The sequence below is a fragment of the Daphnia magna genome, linkage group LG5 (genome assembly GCF_020631705.1).
Source record: "Daphnia magna isolate NIES linkage group LG5, ASM2063170v1.1, whole genome shotgun sequence".
NCBI lineage: Eukaryota > Metazoa > Arthropoda > Branchiopoda > Diplostraca > Daphniidae > Daphnia > Daphnia magna.
Window position 1 is genome coordinate 2085490 of NC_059186.1, and position 26054 is coordinate 2111543.

The window sequence follows — 26054 nt, forward strand, 5'->3', positions numbered from 1 at the left end:
ACACGCTAACTACTACGCTAGGGTGGATCATGTGTCCGGTGTTTAAATTTATTTTGGATCAAACGTCTATCCATGTTATTTGATTTGGATCAAACGTCGGGGTCTTTACATACCCTTGGATCATTTGTCAGGTGTTTAAATTTAATTTGGATCAAACGTCGGGGTCTTAAAATGCCTTTGGATCATTTGTCAGGTGTTTAAATTTATTTTGGATCAAACGTCGATATCTGTAAATGAATTTGGATCAAGTGTAGCGAATTATGAATTTTGAAAACCATTATTATTATAATGACTCTTCATAAATTATTTTCACAAATGAAAATTGAAGGGATCTAGCATTGGCTGGACCTAGCCGGCCGAGGGGTGGAGACGTTTTGGATCATGTGTCGTGTTATTTGGATCAAAAGGCAAAAACAGTTTGGATCATTTGCCTATTGGATCAAAAGACATCATCCCACGTCACATCAAAGGGAAGTATTTCAGCGACTGGGCGAACCACTGAAACTCCATTGTCAGTGCAACAGCTGGCCGCAAGGTTGAAACAACTTTACACGTGCAATTTTTCATTCATTTAATTCAAGTTTCTGGCGTTCACCAGGATATACTTCGTGGACTTGCGAGTCTAATCGGCTTCCCTCAGGCTCGTTCATTTATACAATTACCTAATTAATGATGATTACACCCTGCAAGAAGTACGTGGTAGCTAATTAATTAATGAGCAAAAGCTGATGATGGAAACTAATGGTGTGGTCGGGGGTATTTATTAAAATCAGAGAAAGCGGCTGTTGATTATCGACCGCAAGCAGGACTGGTCGCTACGGACATGTATCTCAATATTGCCGATATGCAACCGCAGGATAAAGGTAAATGCAAATTGGTAACTATTATCTTTTTTTTTATGTGTGTGTAAAGAGATGCATTCATCCAGGTAATTACACCTGTCACTGCTCCAACATTTACGGAACAGCCAATTGGACCATATCTGTCGAGGGTACGAATTCCTTTCAAGTTGTTTCTCGCCATTCACAGAAGAAGTTAATGTTTTCTCGTTTTGTTTTAAGTCGTTGCTATGGATGCCGTTCAACAGAGAAGAATGGCGCAGTCATCTTGGAGTTCGGAACTTGAAGAAGACGAACACGAAAACTTGGAAAATGAAGATGAATTTTCCAGTTCACCACCAGAAACAACAACAACGAGGCAAACAACAATCGTCCAGTTATCAACAACGGATACAACGACGAGAAAAACTATCGACGCTAATTACCGAGTGACACAAGAAACGAAAAGAAGTGACGACGATCCGCCTTTCCTGCGCCAACAGAAGAAGGCCAGCAATAAGGCCGGATTGCCGACATCTTTGACGTCAAAGGCTTCAGCAAACATTAGCAGTCTATTTCTCTTGTTGTTGTTGATCAATGACAATAATGAGTAAGGGAAAGACTCTATTTTGTATCGCAAAAATTGTTCTACTTAGCCGTGGGGTAGGGAAGTCTACCGATGATACAGTCTACACTTTTTCCAGACATTTAATACCTAGGGCAAAAAAGGGTGTCTGGACTGATATTACCCAACCCCCCTTATAATGATTTTGCGCCAAAACCACCCTACCTCTCCTTAAAAAGGTAAACTATTAATTTTTTCGACCCACAGATGGCTTTTTAAAAAAATCGGTGTTCACCTTTTTGTGCAGGATACTGTACATATATCAATATATCAAGAAGACGGAAACCCGTGCTGGCTTATAACCGCAGTCAGTTGTGTTTCTACTTAGCGTCGCAACTTTATTCTAGTAGGACAACTTTCTAGGTCCGGAAAAGTAGTAGACGGACTAATTAACGTTGTGGCTACAACTTGTGTAGAGCATCGTCAGTTGTCATGACGCGACCAACAAATCCCACACGGAAAAAAAAGAAAACTGATGACTCTGTTGAAGATCCGCCTTCCGTCCAGGGGAGCTTATGTCTGTCCCAGGACTTGAATTATTATTATTTAAAAAGAAAGAGACTTTTAAGACTTTGGGAGCTATATCGCTGTCGTCCAGCAAAAGAAAAATGAAAACAGAAACATCTTGTTTATTTCAAAGGCCAACGGATGAAGCATTCACGCGTGATATTCTAATTACACGGATTACCTGTGTGTCTCATTACCTGGGCAACTATTTGACTCTCGATGGTTTAACTAGAAAACATTTTTTTTTGAAATAATCTTTGATTTTTATGCAGTAAATGAGAACTCAAAGACAACAAAAAAGGGAAATAGGTTTGAAGAAAATCCAAGGCTTCTTCGAGGTGAACGGACAGTTCAAATGAAACCCCATCAATTTATTTATTAATTTTTTTTTACGTTTCAATTTACGAAAAAAAATAAAATAACATTCTCCTAAACTCTTGTTCGTTAAACATATAGACCTTTTTGTGGCTATATCGGAGAAATGCCAGAGGATCGATTGAGGTCATCGGAGGCGATCAAGCGTAATGCCATTGTCACCGTCAAGAAAAGAAGATGATGGAGAAAGCATTATCCCTCGCCCATGAGGAGCGATCGTGACGAGAGTCTGTACAGTTATAAAATGTGTGCAATGAAGAAAAAGAAACAAATCGGATACGGGAATCCCTTTTGTTCCAGCCATTCTTTTTTTTTCCCTCCTTCCGGCTCAACTGACACTCACAGACACGCAGAGATTATATGGCGTGCGGAACAGATGGGTGTAGGAAGAGAAAATCCGATCGTCTGTGCGTACATATAAAGACGAAGCTGTTTCAAAGATACAACATTGGGTGTGACACTTGCAGCCGCGTCGTCAAGATTACACACCCAACACAAAATAGAATTTTTTTTTTCTCTTTCTTCGTTGTTTGTTTTTCTTTGGGGGGGACACGACATTGACATTTGTTTATTTTTTCTGCTGCTTTTGATGGTATAAAGAAATGATTGTGTTATTGCGGCGAAATACCACACACTGATGCTCATCTTGTATCGATAAAACTCTTTTTCTCTTTGGGTTCTATTATTATTCCTATTCCTTGTTATAAATCGATAAAAAAAACACAAGATTACGATATAATATTTCATATGTATAACAATAAACTTTATTTTTTTTTTTTTGTAATTTTTTCTACAACTGGGTTCTAGTTTTGACGGCATTAGTTGAGCGTGAGGATTTTTTTTTTCTTCTTCTTGATCACCTGGAAAATAAAAAGCCCAGAAGGGGCATCCCTCCTGGGCATTTCTTTTTGAATTGCATATAGAAAGGGTGGCTCCCGAAACACGACAACAGTCGATTATGTGAATCGGCCAGGTGCTAGTTTGTACGATCGGATGGGCCTTAGTAAAAATAAATTAAAGTCTGAAGGTATACATACACAGACAAGTGACACACGTGCTGATCTGTCTATTGTGAAGCACACGGACGAGGAAGGTAATCAATGCGTGACCTTTTTGACTTGGGATCAATCAAAGACTTTCTTTTTCTCTAGTTCAACTTTCCTCTTTTCCTACGCCCATGATCAATAATCGATCGAAATGATACCAACGCTCAGGACATTATGTGTCACTGTACACGTCGTTCTTAAATTCACGAACAAAAAAAAATTGGCCTTAACAACGAATCAAGAGTCAAGTAAGACATTTTGGAACGTATTATTTTCAGTCCAAAATTTCCATATTTTTTAATGAATTAATGGTGCCAGATATATGTTTTTTTCAATTGCAGATAAAGGATAGGCACCCAGTGTAACGTGCATTCGATTACGATTACAGTCAATTAACCACATCACCTTACACATCAATGTCCATTACAGGCACAGTTGTCTCCATGGAAGGAAAGATTATAATCCTGGGGTTCGCATTGCCCCTTTCTCTCTGGTGATCCATCTCGTTACGGATTCGGTTAGTTGGCAATCAGCCGGTAACTTTAGTTGGGTAACCATTACAAGTTAATTAATAAATCTCTGGAGCTTTTTTTTTTTTTGTTATTAAGTTTATGACGTCATAAAAAGAGCTATGGAATGTTGTAGGTAATTTACTTTTTGATTTTCTTCTAAGGCGGATTATTGTTCCATGATGAATTTTGTCCATCAGATAAGTCGTTGGTCGTAAGATGCTTTGGTTAAATGATTATCCGGCAACATGACGTGATCATGGTTGATTGGATGGATCGAATTTTATTTAGAAAGAATAAGACATATCCAGACACGAAATGTATTTTCTTGTTTAGTTATGTGTCTGCAAATTGAGTTTTGATGCGTCATCTCTTTGTTCTAGTTTTGAAAATCTAGAATTTGAATAAATATTTAAATGAAGCACATTTTTGCTTGTTTTCCACCATAAAAAACATCAATTTTGGAGGGAAGGGAACGTTTCAGCAAACTCCAAGGCCATCGTTTTCCTAACCCAACCCCTCGATTTTCTGGCCATACTGAAGGACATTACAAATTTAAATCATTTTCAAAAAATACGTCATTTTTCTAGTGCGACAACCCCGCAATTAAAATATAATATATATTCCTTTTTGGGGATTTACCATAGTGCGCCTGTAACGCGGGATAAGAAGGGGTGGAGAACCAAGGGGGAAAGGAAAAAAAAAGGAGGGAGTGGGCTAATAGATCAGACCAGGACACTGGTTGGAAGCACGGGCTCAGTTTGAATCCCAACTCGGTTCGAGCAACTCTGTACTTAAAATCGGGCAAAGAACTTATTTTTTTTAATTTTTTTATACCACCGTGTAGAAACTTTGTTCTTTTTATTCGAATTGCTAAACAACTTTACTAACGAGAGACAAACAATTCTGCAAAGTTATCGTGAACGTTTCAGTGACATTGTGATTTTTGAAAAGCTCATCCTCAAAAGTGTCACATGTCATAACATTGTTTTTTTAGAGTAAATGGCATCTGCATTGCATAAATGATTTTTAAAGTAAGCAGTTAAGTATTGCATAAGTTGTAAACAATGAACGTACCTAGTAGCTCTGCAAATATCGTTTTAGTAATCAGGTTACACAATATATAATTCAGTATTCACATGACTTATGTTTTGAAATTTGGCGACTGAAATTCCGACACATCGACCTCTTGCCGCGAATTCTCTCAATATGTAGTTTGCTTCAGCATAATTTTAGAATTTTTGGGGATTTTCCATTCCAGAATTGGTCGGGTCACATAATTTGCCAAGCATATAAGTGGTCACAGTTGAATGTAGGAAGTCAACAGTAACTGATTTCCTAATGGAATGGACTTCTCCAACAAACATTGCTTCAACCAAATAAGTATTGTGGCTGGGTCTGTTCACGAGTCCTTGGTTTAACTCTGTCCAGTTGTCAGCCGGAATGAATATTCCGAGATCGTCGATTGAGGTGGGTAATGAAGAAATCCTTTCAGGATAGTCGGCCACAACAGATCTCTCAAAGGTAGACTTGTTGTTTGGCTGGTGATCACTATGTCTACGAAGAATAACGTATTGTTAATGTATGACGATCGATATTAGTATTTACTTAACTTTATTGTTACCTTGAGTTCCCTTGATGTATGACATTACATTCTTCAGTGTTTGAAGTCAGGACATCTGTAACAATTGAAAGTTGTGTCTCCTCAGCACTCTACATGCATGCCAACATTCTCGTTCACATGAAATGGGGTTGTGGTCTGTAGATGGGATTGTTGTAGTTACAATATCTGATGACATGGCTCTCTTTCATATGTTTTTCTTTTAAGGGGTAAAGAAGTTGTAGAGCAACTTGATTCATCAACAGCTTTCCTTTTTGAACGGTCGGTAGCTGTGGTTCATTACCTAACAAATATAAATTGTTTAATGATACTACGAGTAAATATACATAACTTATTAATAAATATTGATCAATTAGGACTAATGAAACCATGTATACCTTCCTCCGGTGTTAGATAGATAGATGGTATTGCATGTGGTAAAAGCCTGCTTCGCATTCCATCAATTGTATTTATGGTTTCTTCTTCAATATTTATTTTATCAACGCGAAAATCACTAGACAAGAAATGACGTGCACACACTCTGCTTTGGGGCTTCAGAGCCCAATTTTCTCTTTTAACTGAATGGAGGCTAACTGCAGTTATTCATTTGCCTCTTAGTTCAAAGTATTTTGGAAAATAAAAACTACTATGTTTGGTAGGATTTGGATGTTTTCTTGTTGGTTTATAACCTGTCCTACACCCTATGATGCAACAAGTCATTATCACTTTCACTTTCTTTCTAAACAATATAAACAATATGCCCTACACTCAAAATTTCACTTCAACATGCTTAAATAGTTTTGACAAGAGTCTAGCAGATGAAAAGTCCGTAACGGTGGCAACCAAAATAAAGCCTAGATTTTCACATATTTCGTTACCCTTCCGCATCTGGTGGCAGAAAAAGGAACGAAAATTCTGCCCGAGGCAGATATCATCATCGCCTCAAAAATTTCTGCAGGGCCTTATGGGAGCAGCGTCTTCTCCTTTCCTCCTTCATGCCGATACCGATCCTTATTTTGGCTGGTATCGGCGATATCGATACCGATACCCATAACGATAGTCCGTGAAAAAATATACAGAAATTTAGTTTTAATTCTGTATATTATTGGTACTATAAGAGACAAGCATTAGCTCTAAGAAAAACTAAGGACTCAAAGCGCTGATCACTCAATTGAGTACGCATTGGCGTTAAAACTCTTCCACCCGGAGAAAACAGACGTTCAACGGCGGCACTTGAGGGAAAACCAGTGTTAAGTTGAATAAACAACTGACGAAGATATGGAAATGAAGAATCAAGTACCCGTAAATCATTGCACGTTTTCGTTTCAAAGAACCGATTGATTTCATCATCTGCTGGCGAAAATATTTTTTGTGGGTTTGAAATAGATTTAAGGGGCAAAAAAAAGTCTTTCGGATCTATTGGGCTGTCATCGTTCACTACATCGTTTTCCATGCCTGGAACAGATTTTGAATCAGCTTGGATCATAACTTCAATTTTTTTCTTCAATTCAGCCATGATATAAGCTTTAATCCCGTCAATTTGTTCTACTGAAGAAAAGCCATCAGCCAACCAATTGAATTTAAATTTTGCATGAACTGCGGAAGCAAATCGAAGCTCATCAGACAGAATAAAAATTCTGAATCTTTTCTCGATGTCTTCAAGTAAAGCAGTTGCCAAGGGAGAACACACTTAAAATTTCCTTGAATTTTTAAGGTCATTAATTTGTCGCTTAATCACAACAATGGCAGGTAGCAAATGGCCAGCCGTTATCTGATTCCCCGTTTCCCCTTGTAAAATATCTAAAGCCGTTGCAACTGGCTTCATTAGAGAAAAATACTCTTCCATAAACAAAACCTCCTGTGACTTGAAATCCCCGACCCCATGATGTTCGCATAACAAATTTAAATTCTCTAGCAATTTCTCTTGTTCTTCGATGTTACCATCAGCTTCAAGAAGTTTAACTACATGGTTCACAGAATCAAACCAGGCATTCCAATGTGTTGCATTAGGGATGACAAACAGAACACCTATAGAAAAGAATAAGCTAACTTTTGTATCAAGACAACAAAGAAAACAAAATAATACCCAATAGTTCTTTTGTCTTTTCTGCAGCTAAGGTACTACGACTCTGCTAATTAAAAAGAGTCTGAAGCTTTGCAAATGTAGATCGATGAAGTGATGAATAAGAATCACGTTTGAGAGCATTTTCGCAGTCAACTGCTGCAACCAAGTTTAACAAATGGCAGGCGCATTTTCTATGAGGTGGCAGAGGATAGATCTCTTGGTTCACATTACCATGCCATTCGTCTAGGACATGATCAATCTCAACCAGGTCTTAATAACAAAACAGCAAATTATGAGCAAGAAATGTTTCAACCATAATTTAAAAAACTTACGATTTCCTCATCTTCGTATTCCTCATCAACATCTTCATCAACCTGAACATCATTTTCACGAGAAAAAAACCGGAAAGCTTTAAGAAAGTTAGATCCACTGTCAGTTATTGTAACAACAATTTTGCGGGAAATCTTAAATTCTTTATGCACAGCCGGTATCGAATCTGATACCGATATTAACAACCCTGCAAATTGTTAAGGGATAAATATAATTTTAACCTCTCTGATTTTCAGATATGGTGTAAATTGAGGTTTCATTAATAATTAAAAAAAAAACGGTTACTCTACGAGGTAGCAGATTTTTGCTTCTGATTTTTGAAATCGGAAGCCTTTACACACTTTACATCTAATTTACTATACTTAGAAATAATTAAATTTAAAAAAAACAAATACAACCAATCGAAAGCTCGTGAAAAACTGTTTTAGAATTTTTCATTTTTATTTCTTAAAAAATTACACGACAGGGACAAAACATAAAAAATAAAAATTTTAACAGGTAGAAAAACCTCTACGTCAAAATGAAAAAAATCGATTTTCATTTTGCTGTAACTCATGAAATACTCGTTTAAAAAAATGTTGGAATTCAGTGTTTCATAACGATATGAATCCACTGTCCGAATTTAAAGAAAATCGGTTACTTACCCGCGTCCAACATCTGACGGATCGGAGTGGATTGACCCATTTGCGAGCCAGACTAACCGTCCTAGGACTACCTTTTCAAGAATCTTGGCCAGGTTCAATACCAAACTGATCGGCCTGTAGCTGTTTAAGGAGGAATAGTCGCCTTTGATAGGCTTGCCAATCACGGCAACCTTAAAATTTTCCACGAATTCGGAAAGAAACACATGAGAATACAGGCGTTTAGGATGACAGAGAAGTAAGGTTTGATTAACAGTAGGCTAAAAAGTAGTAGGTCGGCCGATATGCCATCTATTCCAGGAGCACATTTTGGATTTAATGAGCTTACGGCGGATTCAAATTCCCAGTCTGAAATAACAGGGGGTACACCGTCGTGATGGGCTTGAACGGAGGTCAGGGTATTTTCAACTGCGATGTGAGCTGTGCCGGATGGAGGTTCTTCCGGAAAAAAATGCCGGGTGCAGCCATCAGCTATTGCAATCGGGTCAGTTGACAGGGCACATTCGATTAGGATTTCAGATGGTAAGGGGATTGATTTAGATTTACCCTTGAAGTCCGATAGGACACGAAAAAGATCTCCATCGGTCGCACTCTTCCTTGCCTTATCCCAGGCTCTGCACTTAGCAGCTCTCCCGTGCGAAAAATATAGCTAGCCGTCCCCTCCACTTACTAGCGACAAGCGTGTTATTCTTAAGCATAATGAAAAACAGCTAGCTACAAGGAGAATCCTAACAATTTGAGGTTATCCCATAAAGAAACAAGGTAAAAACTAGGTTGCGGGTAGCTCGAAGAAAAAACTCTTACCGATTTTTACTCGTCGAATGGTTGTTTATCGACACTGATGCATTAGCTTTCAGAAAACCACTATGTTGTGCGCATTGAACTACCTTGCACATTTTAGCTACAGAAAATAGTTGTTCGTGACTTGTATATGAACAACATATGTATGACTACTGCCTTGATTCGAGTTATCTCCCCAAATTCAACCTACCTGATTTCAATGGTAACATTCTCATGTGGAACGCCTTTTGGGATGTTTTTGAAGTTGAGGTACACCAGAAAACCAAATACTCAAACGCTACCAAATTCAATTTTTTGAATTCTCGTCTGTCCGGCGAAGCTAAAGCTCTTCTACTCGGCCTGGTACCGAGTAATGACAACTACACAGTAGCAGTCGCTCTATTGAAGAAACGTTTTGGCCAACCGGCTGAAATAATCATGGCTCACATGCGAGCTCTCGTCGCATTGCCAAAACCCGGAAACGACCGGAACTCACTTCGCAAGTTCGTCGACGCCCTAGAATCGCACATCCGCGGTCTAAAAGCACTCAAAAAAATGCCAGATTCTTATGGAGATTTACTGGTCTGTATCCTTCTTGACAAGCTCTCAGCTGAGCTACGTCGCAACCTGGCTCGACAGAATGCTGCTGCAGAATGGGATTTGGACACTTTACGGAAGAGTCTATTAACCGAAATAGAAATCCTTGAAGATAGTGAGAGCACACTCATTCATCCCTCATCGCTCAAGCCTCCCAAGAATTTGAATGTTATGTTTACGGGAGCAACCTCTTCAAATAAGGAGTCGAAGAAAAGAGAAACTCCTCCTGTCCGAAAGCTTTACTGTCCATTTTGTGATGGCGAACACTGGCCTACTGACTGCACTTCCGTCAAGACAGTTGAAAAACGGTACGAAGTTGCAAAGACAAAAAGACTTTGTTATAACTGCCTCAGAAAGTGTCATCCAGCAGGAACTGAGTGCCCTTCTTCGTTTCGTTGTCGTGAATGCCACCAACCTCATCATACTAGCCTCCACAAGCCGAACACACCTCGAATTATTGGTACTACTATACTCTCATGGTCTCTTCCGACTTCCGTGGCACTCACAACCACCATTGCCAAAAAAAACGAGCCATTTGTTTTTTTGGAAACTGCTATCGCTACTGCCCAATCTCAAATTTTCAAACGCTCCAGTAACCTTCTGATAGACAAGGGAGCACAGCGAACTTTCATCACTCTCGATCTCGTCAAGCAACTAAAACTCAAGCCAATACGAAGAGAAAGTCTAGTTCTCATTGGTTTCACTTCTTGCCGTGGTGTGTCTGATTTTTATGATGTTGTACAACTATCTCTGATCGATAGTCAAGGATCACCTATTCTCATTCAAGCAATCGCCATTCCACACATTGTGGACCCCCTCTCTGATCCGTATCGAACAGATTTACTGAAGCTGCCTCATCTCAAGAATCTACTACTGGCTCATCCGGTCTCAAAGAATTCTATCTTCAGCGTCGACATTCTAATCGGAGCTGATTTCTACTGGGACATCGTCGGTGATCAAGTCATTCGTGGGCCAGGCCCAACAGCTGTTCAATCAAAAATTGGTTATCTCATCTCCGGGCGGCTGAATAATTCGAGTGACATCATCACGCAATCGGTCCTAAATATGCACATCTCCGTTGAAGAAAAGTTCGACGTCACCCGTTTTTGGCAACTCGAAACCATTGGAATCCAGCCAGATCTGGAATCAACACAAACTACTCAAAGCTATCAAGAGAAATCGGTGGAGTTTCGAGATGGAAAGTACATCGCGAGACTACCGTGGAGTGAGAGTCACCCTCACCTTTCGTCCAACTTTCAAACATGCCAGAAAAGGACACGAGGAACTATAAAAAACCTAGCCTCAAAGGAATCAGATGGACTCAAACCCTATTCACGAATCATTCAGGATCAGCTGGACAGAAAATTCATCGAGAAGGTTCCGTATGCTGAAATCAACAATCAAAGTCACTACATTCCACACATCGGCGTTTTCAAAGACTCTGCTACAACACCGCTAAGAATCGTTTATGACTGTTCATGCAAAACTCCAGCTGGAGTCAGTCTGAATGATTGTTTAGAAATTGGCCCTCCACTCCAGAACGATATGTTGGCCATTCTCCTTTGCTTTCGCGTGCACACTATCGGTTTAACAGCCGACATCAAAAAGGCTTTCCATCAGATTAGACTTCACGAGCAGGATCGCGATTTCGTCCGTTTTCTATGGGTAAAGGACCCTCTAGACCCGAAATCTGATTTCGAGTCATTCCGTTTCCGTGTTATTCCATTCGGTGCTAGCAGCTCTCCATTTATCCTCCTTTCGGTGATCAAGAAGCACCTACAAGCTAGTTCATCTCCGCTAGCGGCTGATATCAACCGAAACATCTATGTTGACAATCTTATATCTGGTTGTGAAACAACGGAAGAAGCCATGGATTACTATTTGGAAACGAATAGTGTATTGAAGCAAGCTGGACTTAAACTGCAGTCATGGGGTTCCAACGAAAGCCATCTTACGGCGAGAGCAAACAGCGAAGATGTCAGCGATGGATCTACATTCACTAAAGTTCTTGGACTCAATTGGGATCGAAACGAAGATACTCTTCATCTCCCTAATGTCCAGCTCTCACATTTGTGCCATCCACAGTCAACAAAACGAGAAGTGTTACGTGGCATATCGGCTGTGTATGATCCACTCGGATTTATTTCTCCACTTACAATTCCAGCGAGAATTCTCATTCAAGACATTTGGAAGCTCAAACTGGACTGGGATGACGCATTACCTCAAGATCTGATCGAAAAATGGACAGACATTTCGAAAACAATCGAGAATACTACAATTTCCTTCGGTCGTCCTTATCTCGCAAAGGGAAAAGCTCTTGAGCTACATGTATTCGTTGACGCGAGTCAATCAGCCTACGGAGCTGTCGCTTATCTTAGTGATGGTGTTTCATCCACTTTCGTTTTTTCAAAATCCCGCGTCACACCTCTCCGAACCGACAAGAAAATGCTGACCATTCCTCAAGCTGAACTCATGGCAGCTGTCATCGTCACGCGTGTCACTTCTTCTATTTTTTCAGCATTTCAGCCTCTGGGAATTTCTCTAAGCATCTTTCTCTGGTCGGACAGTCAGATCGTACTGTACTGGATCAAGAAAATGGGAAAGATTAAGTGCCAATTCGTACATAATCGAGTTGACACGATTCGAAACTTCAACGAGAATCACAATGTCTATTGGAATTATTGTCCGACGGCTTCGAATCCAGCCGACCTACTCTCTCGAGGAGCAACTCATCGTCAATTCCAATCATCGACAACGTGGTTAACTGGCCCTGCATGGCTTCTCAAACGAAGCGATTGGCCGGCCTGGGAGGGAAATGGTGAATCTGCTGCCATTTTTCATTTATCCGTCCTCTCCAGCGTATCCAACAGCGCTCCGTTGCCCTCAAGCACAAAAGGAATCGACAAGGTCTTGGATATATCACGTTATAAATTTTCTTCTCTTGTTAGGGTAACAGCCATCATTCTTCGCTTCATCAACAACGTCAAACTAAAGGCGAAATCACGCTCAGACTGGTGCATCGGCCACATTAGAGTATCTGAGCTACATTCCGCGGAAGAAACTTGGCTCCTAGCAACACAAGGACAAAATTTCTCCGAAGAACTGAGATACCTACGAGAACCAACCGGAAAACGTCCAGCTCTCGTCTACCAACTGGATTTATTCATCGGTAGCGACGGACTTATACGTTGCAACGGCCGTCTGGTAAACGCTCAATTAAAGAGAGACACAATTCACCCCATTCTTCTTCCAAAGGAATCTGCCATATCCACACTCATCATTCTCTCTCATCACGCCCTGATGCTACATGGAGGAGTCAAGCTGACCATCGCAACAATCCGCCAACGCTACTGGATTCCTCAAATTGGTCAGAGCGTAAAAAAATGCTTGAGAAACTGCGTAAGTGCAATCGTGTGCGTGGAGCTCCATACGTGGCCCCAAATCACGCTCCGTTGCCAGTATCTCGCTCCTCTTTTTCAATTCCGTTCACAGTAACGGGCATCGACTTCACTGGAGGTTTCATCATTCGCGGACCAAAAGAGGCACCTAAAACAGACCGTACCGTCTATATCCTCCTCTTTACCTGTGCGTCAACCCGCGCTATTCACTTGGAAGTAGTGGAAGAATTGACTACGCTCTCTTTCCTCGAAACATTCCGCTGTTTCATCGCACACCATTCACGTCCCGCCATCATCATGTCCGACAATGCCAAAACATTCGAAAAGGGCGCAAAGGTCTTCCAAAAGATTTTTCGCGACCCTTTTACTACCAAACAGCTGTCAGATCAAAAGGTGGAATGGCGTTTCATCCCTAAACGAGCCCCATGGTACGGTGGTTTCTGGGAGAGACTAGTCGGAATGACCAAGGAAGCCCTCTCAAAAATTCTCGGTCGCACGAAACCCACCCTCAGTGCTTTTAGAGCCCTCGTCGCCGACGCTGAAACAGTATTGAACGATCGCCCTTTATAGAATCCATCCAGCGTCATCAGTGACGGAGAGTCTCTCTCTCCGGCGCACCTTATGTATGGCCGGCGTCTTAACACTTTACACTATAACGAAGAAATCAACGACGAGAAACTTGACTCAGCCTATGGCGAGCGTCCCGACGAACTCAAGAAGGCCGTTATTCGCCACCAAACTCTCCTTGGACAGCTCAAGAATCGTTTTCTCGCATCCTATTTGCCTGCTCTTCGAGAATATCATCAGGCGACCAAGAAGAGTCAAGCAACAGTTGTCAAAGAGAAAGACGTGGTCCTCGTCTATGATGAGAGACCACGCAGAGAATGGAAGTTGGCTGTCATTGAAAATCTCATCTGCAGCACCGATAGCGAAATCTGAGCTGCTGACATCCGCACAGCGAATGGGAAAACGAATCGCCCCATTTCTAAACTCTATCCAATCCAGGTGACTGAACCGGCCAGCGCTTCAACTGAAATTTCGTCCGGTCCGGCAAACGTTCCAGCACATTCACGTCCGGTTCGAAAATGCGCCATCAAGGCCAAAGCAGCAGTCAAACGGATTTTTGAACAGGAGTAGCAGCCGAAGCAGCTACATTCCCGGCCCGGGAGAATGTCGGAAAATCTTTCCTTTTTGCTAATCGTCTTTCTAGCCTCCGGCTATTTAGCCTATCGTCTTTTGTTTTCACCACATTCCTTGCTCAACCCCTTCTTCTCCTCCCCCCCTTTAATTGTTCAGTTCGCACCCTCGTTTCGACTTCAAACAGTTGCACAATTCTGAGCGCTCATTTTCAGATTGTACAACCCTAGCGAATTCACCTAAAAATACACAACGTAGGACCTTATCTTTAAAGTGTTTCATCTCTTATTTGAAACACAAGCTCATTTGGGAGCCGTGACTCCAAACTCTAGATTTTTACGACAGATATTTACAATTGTTTTTCCTTGAATACTCACTCTAACATGAGCACGAAGATTTCCCCTGGAATTGTCTACGGTGGAAAACGGTTTATCTCTTTTTCATCCCTTAACTGTGCAGGTGTATTGTGAATTTCCTTCTTTCTTTGAAGGTCCATGATATGTAAAGAACGATAATGGGTAGGCAAGCCTCTTTACATGTCCTTCTGTAAGAAAAAAAAATTCAATCGGTCAATAGATAAATATAAATATAAATATAATCCTAAAAACACTATGTACCTGTCACAGGTGGAGTAATATGAACATCCTGTTGTACACTATGACTACTTGATGTTGAAGTAAGAGACGAAGACGAAGAGTCTCGTGAGTGACGTGATGCATCTAATGTTGGGTGTTTGTAGATCCTAGAGATACATTACATTATTAGACCTATTCTCTATGTAAAGTATCAGAAAAATGATGGACTCAGCTCGTAACTTACTTAGTAGAACAACTCGAACTGGCAATGGCAATGAGGCTGAAGTTGACGATTCCCTTTGCAACTCACTTTCATTTTCATTGTTCCCTTCCTGTTGCTCCGTGTTACAAGTACTTTTTTTCTTGGAACTTGAACTGGACACTGACTTTTTTTCGGTAGACATATCATGGACTGTCGTGCCTCTTTGATTATTTGTAAGGGGTGCAACTGAGGGTGGCCTTCCTCGCCTACTAGAAATAATAAACAACACATAAAGACATTTCATGAGGCAATACAAATATTTCAAGTCTACTTACCCTGTCATGATATTTCATTCAAATTTGTAGAATTTAAAAAGTTTAGGAATATGAACTCTGATTCAATGAACTGAAGTCTGAAAGCGTGAAAGATCGGACTGATCTGTTGAAGACTGCCATCTGTTGTTTTGTAATTGTGTTTTTTACTATCAGCGCTAGATGGCATTGAAAACTACCGCTACCGCACGGAAATTTGAGAACTAACGCGGTGGTGCGGTAGTTTAAGCTCGTGCGGTAGTACCGCGGTAGTAAGGTTATCGCGGTGATCCAGCCTTGCATCTCTGTGAATGCAAAGGGCTTGCTGTACCATCACCTGCACTATTCGTCGATGCTTCCGAAATAAATAAATTTCATTATTGAATCTATCAAGTAATATTTTCTGTGTAATAGTACAATATAATAGTGCAAAGACATTTTTAAATATCACAAGAAATAGGTTTACACATTTAAAAATCATTTAAACAATTGGTTCACAATTCGTCATCGCTCTCGAAGGACATGTTGTAGTCATCTATGTTTTCGTCGTTAAGGTTCAAAGGATGTTCAGGGACTACAGTGGGGAACGAAGTTCTTAGTTCTAAAACTATTTCTTCTAGTTCTAAGTTCCACAGTTGATAACTAAAATTATAGATTGAAATGATTATTTAAACACTTATTTGAATCATTGCATTTATTACCTCATTATCATGGTACCTTGACCACAAAGTAAATAAGATGGAGTTTTTCAACTGGGTCTCCTTCTTCCTATGGGCTTCTATCTTCTCGTGGGGGATCAAATTAACGAAAGCTTCGTTAACGAAACGATCGTTTTCGTTTTACAAAAAAAAAATAAACGAAAACGAAAACGAAAAAAAAAAATAAAAAAAAAACAAAACAAAACGAAAAAGAATAAAAAATTCACGAACGTGGCAACACTATACCTATACATGGCGCAGTTACTCCCCACCATCTGGAAAGCCATGCAAGGTGATCGAGAAGTAAAAGCAAAATCATTTGTTAGACAGCTTGCTGAATTATGACAATGCTGACTTCACCCTTGTTCCCCACGAGCAACCCAACCAACCGCTGCCAAGAGTCCAGTGGATCATGACCGATTTCGAATGCGCTGTATTCACTGCTGTCCGCAAGCACTTTGTTGATTGCCAGCACTTTGGCTGCAACTTCCACTGGTGCCAAGCCGTTCTGAAAAAGGTCAGGGATCTTCATCTTGCCACCATCTACAACATTAACGGGTCAAATCCAGTTCATGACTTTGTATTTTGCCTGCTATGCCTCGCATATCTTCCTGGTAAATAACTAAAAGCAAATTTTAATCGCATGATCATCAATTAACTTGTTAATTTTAATTTTTTTCAAGCTGGTAAATTTCCTGGAGTGTTCGTCGCATTAAAGAACTTCTGACAAATGGTCCTGCTTCAACTTGTTAACGCGCAACGATAACGACTGTGAACGAATGCACCACCAATGGAACAAGGTAATTTAAATTTGTGCAGTCATACATATTGAACACATAATAATCACTATGTGTGTACTTAGCAGGCGGATCAAATCTCAAATTCTACAAGATGACGATGGTATTGCGTAAAGCTGGTCGAAGAATTTTCCCTTACCAGCATGCTACTCTGTCATGACAAGATAAAACCTCACCGGAAGAAGGAAAACCAACTGAAGAATTCTTACTGTTCCAGATATGGGCCCAATACCAAAACAATAAGGTACGTTGCATTAAGTCACATAAATCACAAATTTTCAAAAAATTCAGTTTACTTTTGTTTCAGTTATTAACAAGGTATCTCCTAGAAGAAATAGTAGCAGAGCTAAAGTTATCCTTTCCCTCCGTCGTACCCTCACATGCCCTTAATATTACAAATAATGATTTGAATGATGAATTTGACATGTCTGTTAATGAATTACCTTAGTTTGTTTGCTTTCCCGATTACCTAACTTAGTGTATTTTTTTTCTTATGTTTTATGAATTGACATAATTTAAAATTAACTGACTGATAATCTAAATTGAAAAAATTTTTTTAATTAAACAGAAATTTTGCAAATAATATAAACAATACAAACAAAGTATACTTGGCGTAACTGAGGTTTGAACACTGAGTAACTGAGGTTTATGTAGGTTCGTATATGGCTTCCTACCGGTAGCTCCTGGCAAAATTTTTTCACACTACTTTATCAGCTAATGAACCTTTAAAATAATATATAAATAAAATATTAAAATCAGAATTAAAAAATTGCAGTTTTCGGTTACTTACCACATGATACTAGATCACATATAAATCCTTTTTAACCAGCACCATCTGCACTGTTTCAGGTAAAAATAATACTTGACTTCAGAACGAAAAACGCCCCCTACCCTACGGTTTGTGTGATTTTCCCAGATTTCAATATGTAAAACATAAATTTCTTCCGGCTATTTAATCACTATATAAAGAAAAGCTAATTAACCTGTTTCAGCATGTGGCAAAACTGAAAAATTTCTACATGGCAGAACAAAACCCATTTTAAAACAGACCAACATCTCTATTACAGGTAATATTTTTTATAATTACGTGAAACCTAATTATTTTATCATTAATTTTAAATTTAAATATCATTAATTGAATTATGTAGGTCGACTTCACGTCTCTAGGTGGCCCAATGGAGGCATCCACCCCGATGGATTGATGACTCCATTTACATAGTGTCATTCGCAGTGCTGCCCCCACGGACAGGATTTTAGGTGGCAAGGGCCTTCCTATTTTTTTAGTTTAGAAAATTCGATTTTGAAATTCGAAATGTAATACTTAAACCTGTTTGAATGCGACCGTCAGTTCGCCGAATGCATCTCCCATTTTTCTTGTCCGACTAAGAAAACTAACAAAAAACAAACAAAAAACACAGAAACTGCCTGTCTCTTTTCCTGCCTTTGTTTATTACCGTGTTGAACGAAGGTCCCTACATCGAAAAATAAAAAAAAAAAAATTCTTTTACTACCTGTGAAACAATCAAATTGAATTTATTTATTTAATTTGAGTTGAGTTGTTGAGTTGATTTCAAGTTTCCTATCTACACCTATGTTGGTTTACCTGCTGTCATGTACATGTAATCCCAATGTCACTCTCTCTACATGTTTCATATGGTAAAGTTATTTCCTATTCAAATACAGCTAATTAGTAAAAACCTACTTGTATCGTATTCACTGTGCTCCATATTACCTATCTGGTATGTAAGTAGTAAAAGTATATTCAACAGGTTATGGGCCCAGAATATGCTAAGAACTAAATGTGGATTACTATTTACTTTAATTATAGATTAATATGGCAAACAATACAGCAAAGGATGTTGGTCACATTGCCAAATTTGACGGCTCGAATTTCCCGTCCTGGAAATATGGAGTGTGGATGCTCCTTGAGAAGAATAGGCTGATCCCTATAGTTGATGGGAGTCAAAGGCTGCCTGAGCAGGTAAAATTATTCTTAGAACATATATTGATGGAAAGTTTTGGCATATGAAGATGCTGCTCTTGTAACTATAAGGTAATGGACCATGTGAGTGTATGAATGTCCCTCATGTATTAGGGATGCTTAATAGTTGTCAGAATACCACTCGTGATTGAGTGATATTTATGTACTGTGAGAATTCGGATACCACACTTAGCTGAGTGATGGTTAATATTATGTGAAAATCACTTTGACGAGTGACACTTGGTATGTAGAATTTAACATGTTGAGAATTCGAATACCACACTTAGCTGAGTGATGGTTAATATTATGTGAAAATTACTTTGACGAGTAAATAATATTGTATGAATCTCAAAAACTTCTTTGATGAGTAAAAAGAAAACATATTGATAATTTGAATACCACTCTTGATGGGGTGATGTCTATTACGAACCAAATTTGAATATTACCCTTTGCTGAGGGTAAACATGCACCACTCACAGAGTGATGTGAATTCAGCCTGATGGCAAATGATTCTTATAGTAAAAAGTATGCCAATAGACTTGAAAGAGAAATAACTTGAAATGCACGCTGTTTGTTGAACTTGCTGTTAAACCTGATCCGTATTATTCTTGTGTCTTCGGTTCTGGATGAAATCGGGGCAGTACAGAACAATAATGAAATTGATGGCTGGAAGCAAAAATATGTCGAGGCCAGAACGTTCATCTACTCGACAATGAAGCCAGAGAAACAAACAACGCTTCAAGGATGCACAACAGCATTCGAAATGTGGAACAGAATCCAGACAGAATATGCCATAGTTTCAGCTGAAAGTGAATTACTCCTGTGGGTTCAGTTCTATAGCTATAAATTTCGGGCAGGTAAAAATAATCGGTGATATGAGGTGGTTTTTCATGATACTAAAATATGTCTGTGCAGATCAATCGATGAAGAATTTCATAGCCGGGATCGAGCAGATTGCTGCACAGTTGAAGGACATTGGGGCAGCTGTGGATGACACGCAGATTATGACTAAGATCTTAGTGTCCCTACCATCCAGCCTTCAGTATTTCTTGGCGGCCTGGATAGCACCCCACAAGAACTCAAAACACTCTCGTCGCTAACAAAACGACTGGTAAAGGAGGAAATATCCCTAGCAAGGAATAAGAATAGCAAGCTGGAAAATGATGCTTAAGGTGCCTTTTTGTCCCAACAATCTGGATCTGCTGAGAAATTGAGTACTCCAGACGGGTCTCGTGCACCACAACATGCATATCCTGCCCGAGGTTACTTCGGTACACGAGCAGGTCAACGTGGCAGAGGTCCTGTTCGTGGCAGAGGTGGATATCTAAGAGGGGAAATTATCATCCTTACAGTAATAGGAACCAAGCACAACAGACCTCAGATAAACTTAAGGGCAATAATCAGCAGTCTCAGGTCACTTGTTATCACTGCGGAGAACCAGGTCACTTCAAACGCCAATGTAGGGATTGGAAAAAAGAAATGGAGAACCGACGGAACTGGAATCACGGAGAAAATCAGCACCATAGTATAGTCATTCTAGTCAAAAAAGGGGGGTGTACCTCAAACAATTAGTAATGAGAATTTTTATTAATGAGCACTATTTAGACATACTTTTTAAGTAAGTGTGTAAAAAAATTCAAAAATCGTACGTAGGGATCACATATAAATTATCAATTAAAAATTAGAAAATAAGAAATGGGGGTGTAATTTTAAATTTTTTTTTGTTTTTATTACATGTAATCAAACTGTATGTGTTAATAAACGTGTGTTTCTAATTTAAATGTTTTTTGTGTAGATTTACTATTTTTTTTTTAATTTTAAAGTTACTGAAATTGGTTTCCGCGTCGAAATTTTTTCGCCGTGTTTAACACGGCGCTTATGGCGCTACGCGTCTTGTTAAAATTGATGCTACATAAAAACTAAATAACCTAAAAATCCCCAAATAGTCTAGTTTTGTAGCCAATATAACCTAGTTTATTTTGTATTAATTATATCTTATGAATATAACACAGTAAAAAAGTTATAACCATTACAAAAAAAACTCCCCTTTTTTAGGTTTTTCCAAATTCCGCAAAATTCAAGTTGCTTTTACAACACACCCGCTAGGGTGACATTTTCGGGGGGGCGCTGCAACTTTTACTCGACTACAACTATACAATTGAAACCTATTGTTATTGTTATAAAAAAATTCAAAATGTTGAAGTGTCGAAAAATAGGAACGAGGAGTAATCTTAAATTTAATAACACGGCCTGCATATTTTGCAAAGTAAATCCAAAACCTAATGATAAAGAAAACATCTCTTATGTGCAAACTTTAAATTTTGAACAAAAAATTGTGAAAAAGTGCAAATCTAGAAATGACAGCTGGGCAAATGAAGTGTTGGCTAACGTCATGGGCATTGGTGATTTGTTAATACACAATACGTGTTATCATAATCCATGTTATCAGCGTTTTGTGAATGGAAAAAATAAACCCAGTGCTATTGATCCGCCGAGTGCTATTACTTCTAATAACGTTAACGATTTAAAACGGAGAGCAGTGAAAAGAAAGAGTGAACAACATGTTCCTGGTCTTACTACTGACAACGAGAGAAATTTGGCTTTTCTTCAAGCAGTGAAATATTTACAACAGATGGACGAAGAGTTATTCACTATTAAAGATTTCAGCAAATTAATGAGTTCATATGGTTGTGAGCCATACTCTGCTACTTACATTAAGTCAAAGTTGCTTGATTTTTTTGGATGTGATATAACGTTTTTTAGTAGTAACGGAATTTATGACATAATTTGTTTGTCAGCATCTACAGCAAAGATTGTTCATGCATTTTATTTAAAATCAGAAAAAAATAAATTGCACTCGGCAGAAGAAAAAAAACTACGAACAATGGTGGATGCAGCAAAAATAATCATACAAGACTTGAAAACAATAAGTACAAATTCCGAAATATATGATATCTTCCAGAGCCTGGAAAGTCCAAAAGATACTCTCGAATTTGTGCCTGCCTCACTACAGATTTTCTTGACAACAATTATTACTGCGAAAAGCAATCAATCCAAAATTGCATCTGTTGCACAATCAATAATGCAGTTGTCGTGTCCGAAGACAATTGTAGCACCATTACAGGTATTCCTATCTATATTTTAATAAACATTTCATTGATTTCAATTTCAAACGGATTACAGATAGGACTTGCAGTACAACTTCATTTACTCCATGGTTCAAGATCCTTAATTGATATACTTCACAGCCACGGATTTTGTTCTTCATACAATGAAGTACTGAAATTTGAAAGATCCGCTGCCGTTACTTCAAACACAAACCTGGACATATCCCAAGATTCCTTTGTTCAATATGTTGCTGATAACGCTGACCATAATTTGTGTACTTTAGATGGGAAAGGCACATTCCATGGAATGGGCATCATTGCTACCATAACACCATGTTCTAAGAAAGTAAACTACATAGTTCCAAGGAAAAAGGTAAATTTTACTAGTTACGTTTTTCTAAACGAAAATAAAATTTTTTTTATAGGTTACAAATGATGAAATACTGCAATGTGGTGAAATCAAAATAATTAGACACTCAATCGACTACAAAATATTGTCCACAATCAAATTTCGGAAATTGGAACCTTTATTTTCAGAAGACAGGACTACAAATCTGGATTTACTTTGGCTAGCATCATGGTCATTTAAACATGAAAGACCAGGTTGGCAAGGATCCATGGATGCAGCACTGTCAAGCAATAGCCACCCAGGAAAATCTGAAGTAGTTTTCCTCCCAATGATAGACATGTCGGCCAGCGATGAGAACTGTATATATTCAACTTTGCATTTCATCGCTACTCAAGCACAAAACAACGGCTATACTCCCATTTTGACGTTTGATCAACCATTGTGGTGGAAAGCCATGTTAATTATTGAAAATGCCGATCCTTCATGCCCAATCAAAAAAATTATTTTGAAACTAGGAGGTTTTCATACACTTATGAGTTTTTTAAGTAGCATTGGTCATGTCATGGCAGGATCCGGTATAGAAGAAATATTATCGCTCATTTATGCCGAAAATAGTGTTCCTCACATGTTGAGTGGAAAGGCTTACACAAGGGCAGTTCGAGGTTTTCTTTTACTTGAACGTGCCATCAATGCTCTAATTCACGAGAATACAATTTTCAAAAACGAAAGTATCGTGGTATGTAAACAACAGTAATTTGTTATATATATTTCATTACAACTAAATCATTTGAACATTTTACAAATGTAGGAATGCTATAACAGTGACAGTACTCAATCCAACACTTATGATGACATTCAAACATCTACATGTTTAAGTGACGTTGACTATGATGAAATTAATCGTCTGTACAGCGTTATGATGAGTGGTGTGAGCTTGGATAACTTGGATTTTCTGAATCAATCAGCAACGATTCGGAAATTGAAGACAATTGTCGTTGACAATATCAAGAATAATTCAAATTGCAAGACTGGAAAACTATGGATTCAATTGCTGGACATGGTGTCAATAATGAAGAACTTTATTAAAGCAGAACGAATGGGAAACTGGATGATACACCTTGAATCTACTTTGAAAATGTTACCCTTCTTCGCAGCAACCGGGCATAATAACTACATGAAGTCAAGCTATTTGTATGTACAGAATATGTTGAAATTGGCGGATGAAAACAAAAACGTACACGAAAAATTCTTGAACGGATTACATGTTGGCAGAAGAACAGATAAGCTCTGGGCAGGACTATCACATGACCTTATCATTGAACAAGAACTAATGCGAGCAATGAAGTCCACTGGTAATGAAAATTTTTAGTTAATTAACTTGAATATTTATCAACAATCTCTTTGTAAAGGTGGAATTACTCGTAGAAAAGGGATGGAGGAACTCGATCGATTAATTTGGGTTTTATCTAGACCTACTTGCTCTAAAATTAATTCACTAATGCAGAATGTCATGGGAGTCAAACTTTCTACCTCTGAGCAGCATCAAGAGCTTAATAATTCAAGGAAAAAGAGAGACTACACAGACACTCATACATTAATTAATTATCTCAGACCCCACATTCCTTTCAATGGAGGACACAACGAACTAAAAAACATTTCAACTGGAGTGTTGTCTGTTTGTAGTGTTAACGTTTATGAAGCCAAAGAAGTAGGACATAAAATTATTCAAAAAATGTCTGGATCATCTATTGAAGCCTTTACCGCACGGAAGAAAGATCAATGCATTTTAATGACTGAAAAATCGAATCCTGGAGCAAATAAGAAAAGCGTCAATATTGACCCAAATTTACTTTTTCAAAGGATCATTGTCTTGTTAACATCCAAAAAAGAAGAATATGGAACGTTAACGGACTACTTCAAATACGAACTGAGTTCATATCCTTTATCACTGTTCGATAAGAACTGTGTTTTAAGAAACGCAAACAAATCTGAACTTGCCAAAGAAATTGCTGTGATGTGTACTTATGATCCCGGAGAAGAAGAAATTTCTATAGAAGAAGAGCTTACGTTTGTGCTGGATGGGGGCTGGTTACTACACCGCTTGTCATGGACAAAACAAGATAGCTACATTGATTTATTTTCAAAATACTCCGACTACGTGATCAAATGCTATGGAAAAGGAACTATAGTTGTGTTCGACGGATACAACGGTCCATCAACGAAAGACATGGCGCACCAAAAGAGAACGAAAGCAGTTGGGAGAGAGATATTGTTCACAAATGACATGAAGATCAATGTTACCAAAGAAGAGTTTCTCTTTCTAATCAAAGAAACAAACAGAAATTCCTTATAGAATTAGGGAAATTGTTGGATGAAAAGGGCATTGTTGTAAAACATGCTGATGGAGATGCAGATTTGAAAATTATAACTACTGCGTTGGAATGCGCAATTACCAAGAACGTAGTTGTAGTTGGTGAAGATACAGACTTGTTAATTTTACTGATTCACTACTGCAAGGAATCTAATTACAATATGTACATGAAGAGTGAATCCAAAAGCAAGAAATGTGGGAAAACTTTGGAATATTAAAAAAATTAAAGATTCTTTAGGAAAAGAAATATGCAGCTCCATTCTCTTTTGTCATGCATTTCTTGGTTGTGATACCACGTCAAAACCTTTTGGGAAGGGAAAATGTGCCACACTTAAGCTCCAAAATACTAATAGTGATTTCAAAATTTTGTCTAAAATATTCTATGAGTCACAATCTACAAAGGAAGATATTGATACAGCTGGTGAAAATGCAATGTGCATTGTATATGGAGGATTGCTCATTGATGGAATAGATAGGCTGCGTTATAACATTTTCCAGAAGAAAGTAAATAATGCTCTACTTACAAAGTCTATTAATCCTGAAGAGTTACCGCCAACTCAAGCAGCTCTAAAATTCCACAGCAGAAGAACATATTTCCAGGTATTCAAATTCTAAGTAAATAAATAATAAGTTAATCAGAAATAAATATTGTAAATAGATACAACAATGGTTAGGGGTAAAGTTATCCGAACTTGATTGGGGATGGACTATCAATGATGGATTATTTCACCCGAAGACCACAGATCTCCAACCTGCACCAAAGGAGATTTTGAAATGATTAAATGTGGATGCGTAGGTACATGTGACAGTAACAAATGTTCTTGTCGTAAAAATGACATGAAATGTACTGTAGCTTGTAAAAATTGCAAGGGTATTAGTTGTGTAAACGTTGACACTGAACACTATTTGGATGAGAATGACGAACTTATGTAATACAGAAATGAAAAGTTTTGAAATATTCTAATTCTACAACAATTACACTATATTACATTATATTGGCAATTACACTAAGAAGATAAAATACCTTGAAAAGATTATCCAAAATGAAACACTAAGAAATACCAACGTATGCTCACAAACTTAAGACACAGGTTTGTCTGGATTTTTCCGAAAGTAACAGAAGAAGGGTTGTCTTAAGAAAACAAATGTTTTTAATTTTTTTATGATTTTAGAACTGATATGGTTGTTGCATTGAGCAATTGATTTTATCACGCTTAATTCGAGGTGTTTTCAGT

The 26054-nt window shown here is 38.5% G+C and overlaps 1 protein-coding gene, 2 long non-coding RNA genes and 2 pseudogenes across 3 annotated transcripts; 2 read left to right on the forward strand and 3 right to left on the reverse strand.

Moving 5' to 3' along the window:
* Nucleotides 1-4701: 4701 nt before the first annotated feature.
* LOC116923488 lies at nucleotides 4702-6302 on the reverse strand. Its single transcript, XR_004394533.2, has 3 exons — nucleotides 5879-6302; nucleotides 5505-5784; nucleotides 4702-5437 (listed from the first exon to the last, which is right to left on the reverse strand). It is a non-coding gene; the product is annotated as an uncharacterized LOC116923488 (long non-coding RNA).
* Nucleotides 6303-9458: 3156 nt separating this feature from the next.
* LOC116923975 lies at nucleotides 9459-13861 on the forward strand. The gene is made up of 2 exons (XM_032930504.1): nucleotides 9459-13260; nucleotides 13386-13861. Exons 1-2 carry the CDS (start codon nucleotides 9459-9461, stop codon nucleotides 13859-13861), a joined length of 4278 nt encoding a protein of 1425 aa, XP_032786395.1.
* A 746-nt stretch (nucleotides 13862-14607) lies between these two features.
* On the reverse strand, nucleotides 14608-15642 carry LOC116923977 (annotated as a pseudogene).
* Nucleotides 15643-19704: 4062 nt separating this feature from the next.
* Nucleotides 19705-20564, forward strand: LOC116923979 (annotated as a pseudogene).
* A 2720-nt stretch (nucleotides 20565-23284) lies between these two features.
* Nucleotides 23285-25881, reverse strand: LOC123472193. The gene is made up of 3 exons (XR_006646485.1): nucleotides 25844-25881; nucleotides 25512-25571; nucleotides 23285-25430 (listed from the first exon to the last, which is right to left on the reverse strand). It is a non-coding gene; the product is annotated as an uncharacterized LOC123472193 (long non-coding RNA).
* Nucleotides 25882-26054: the final 173 nt, after the last annotated feature.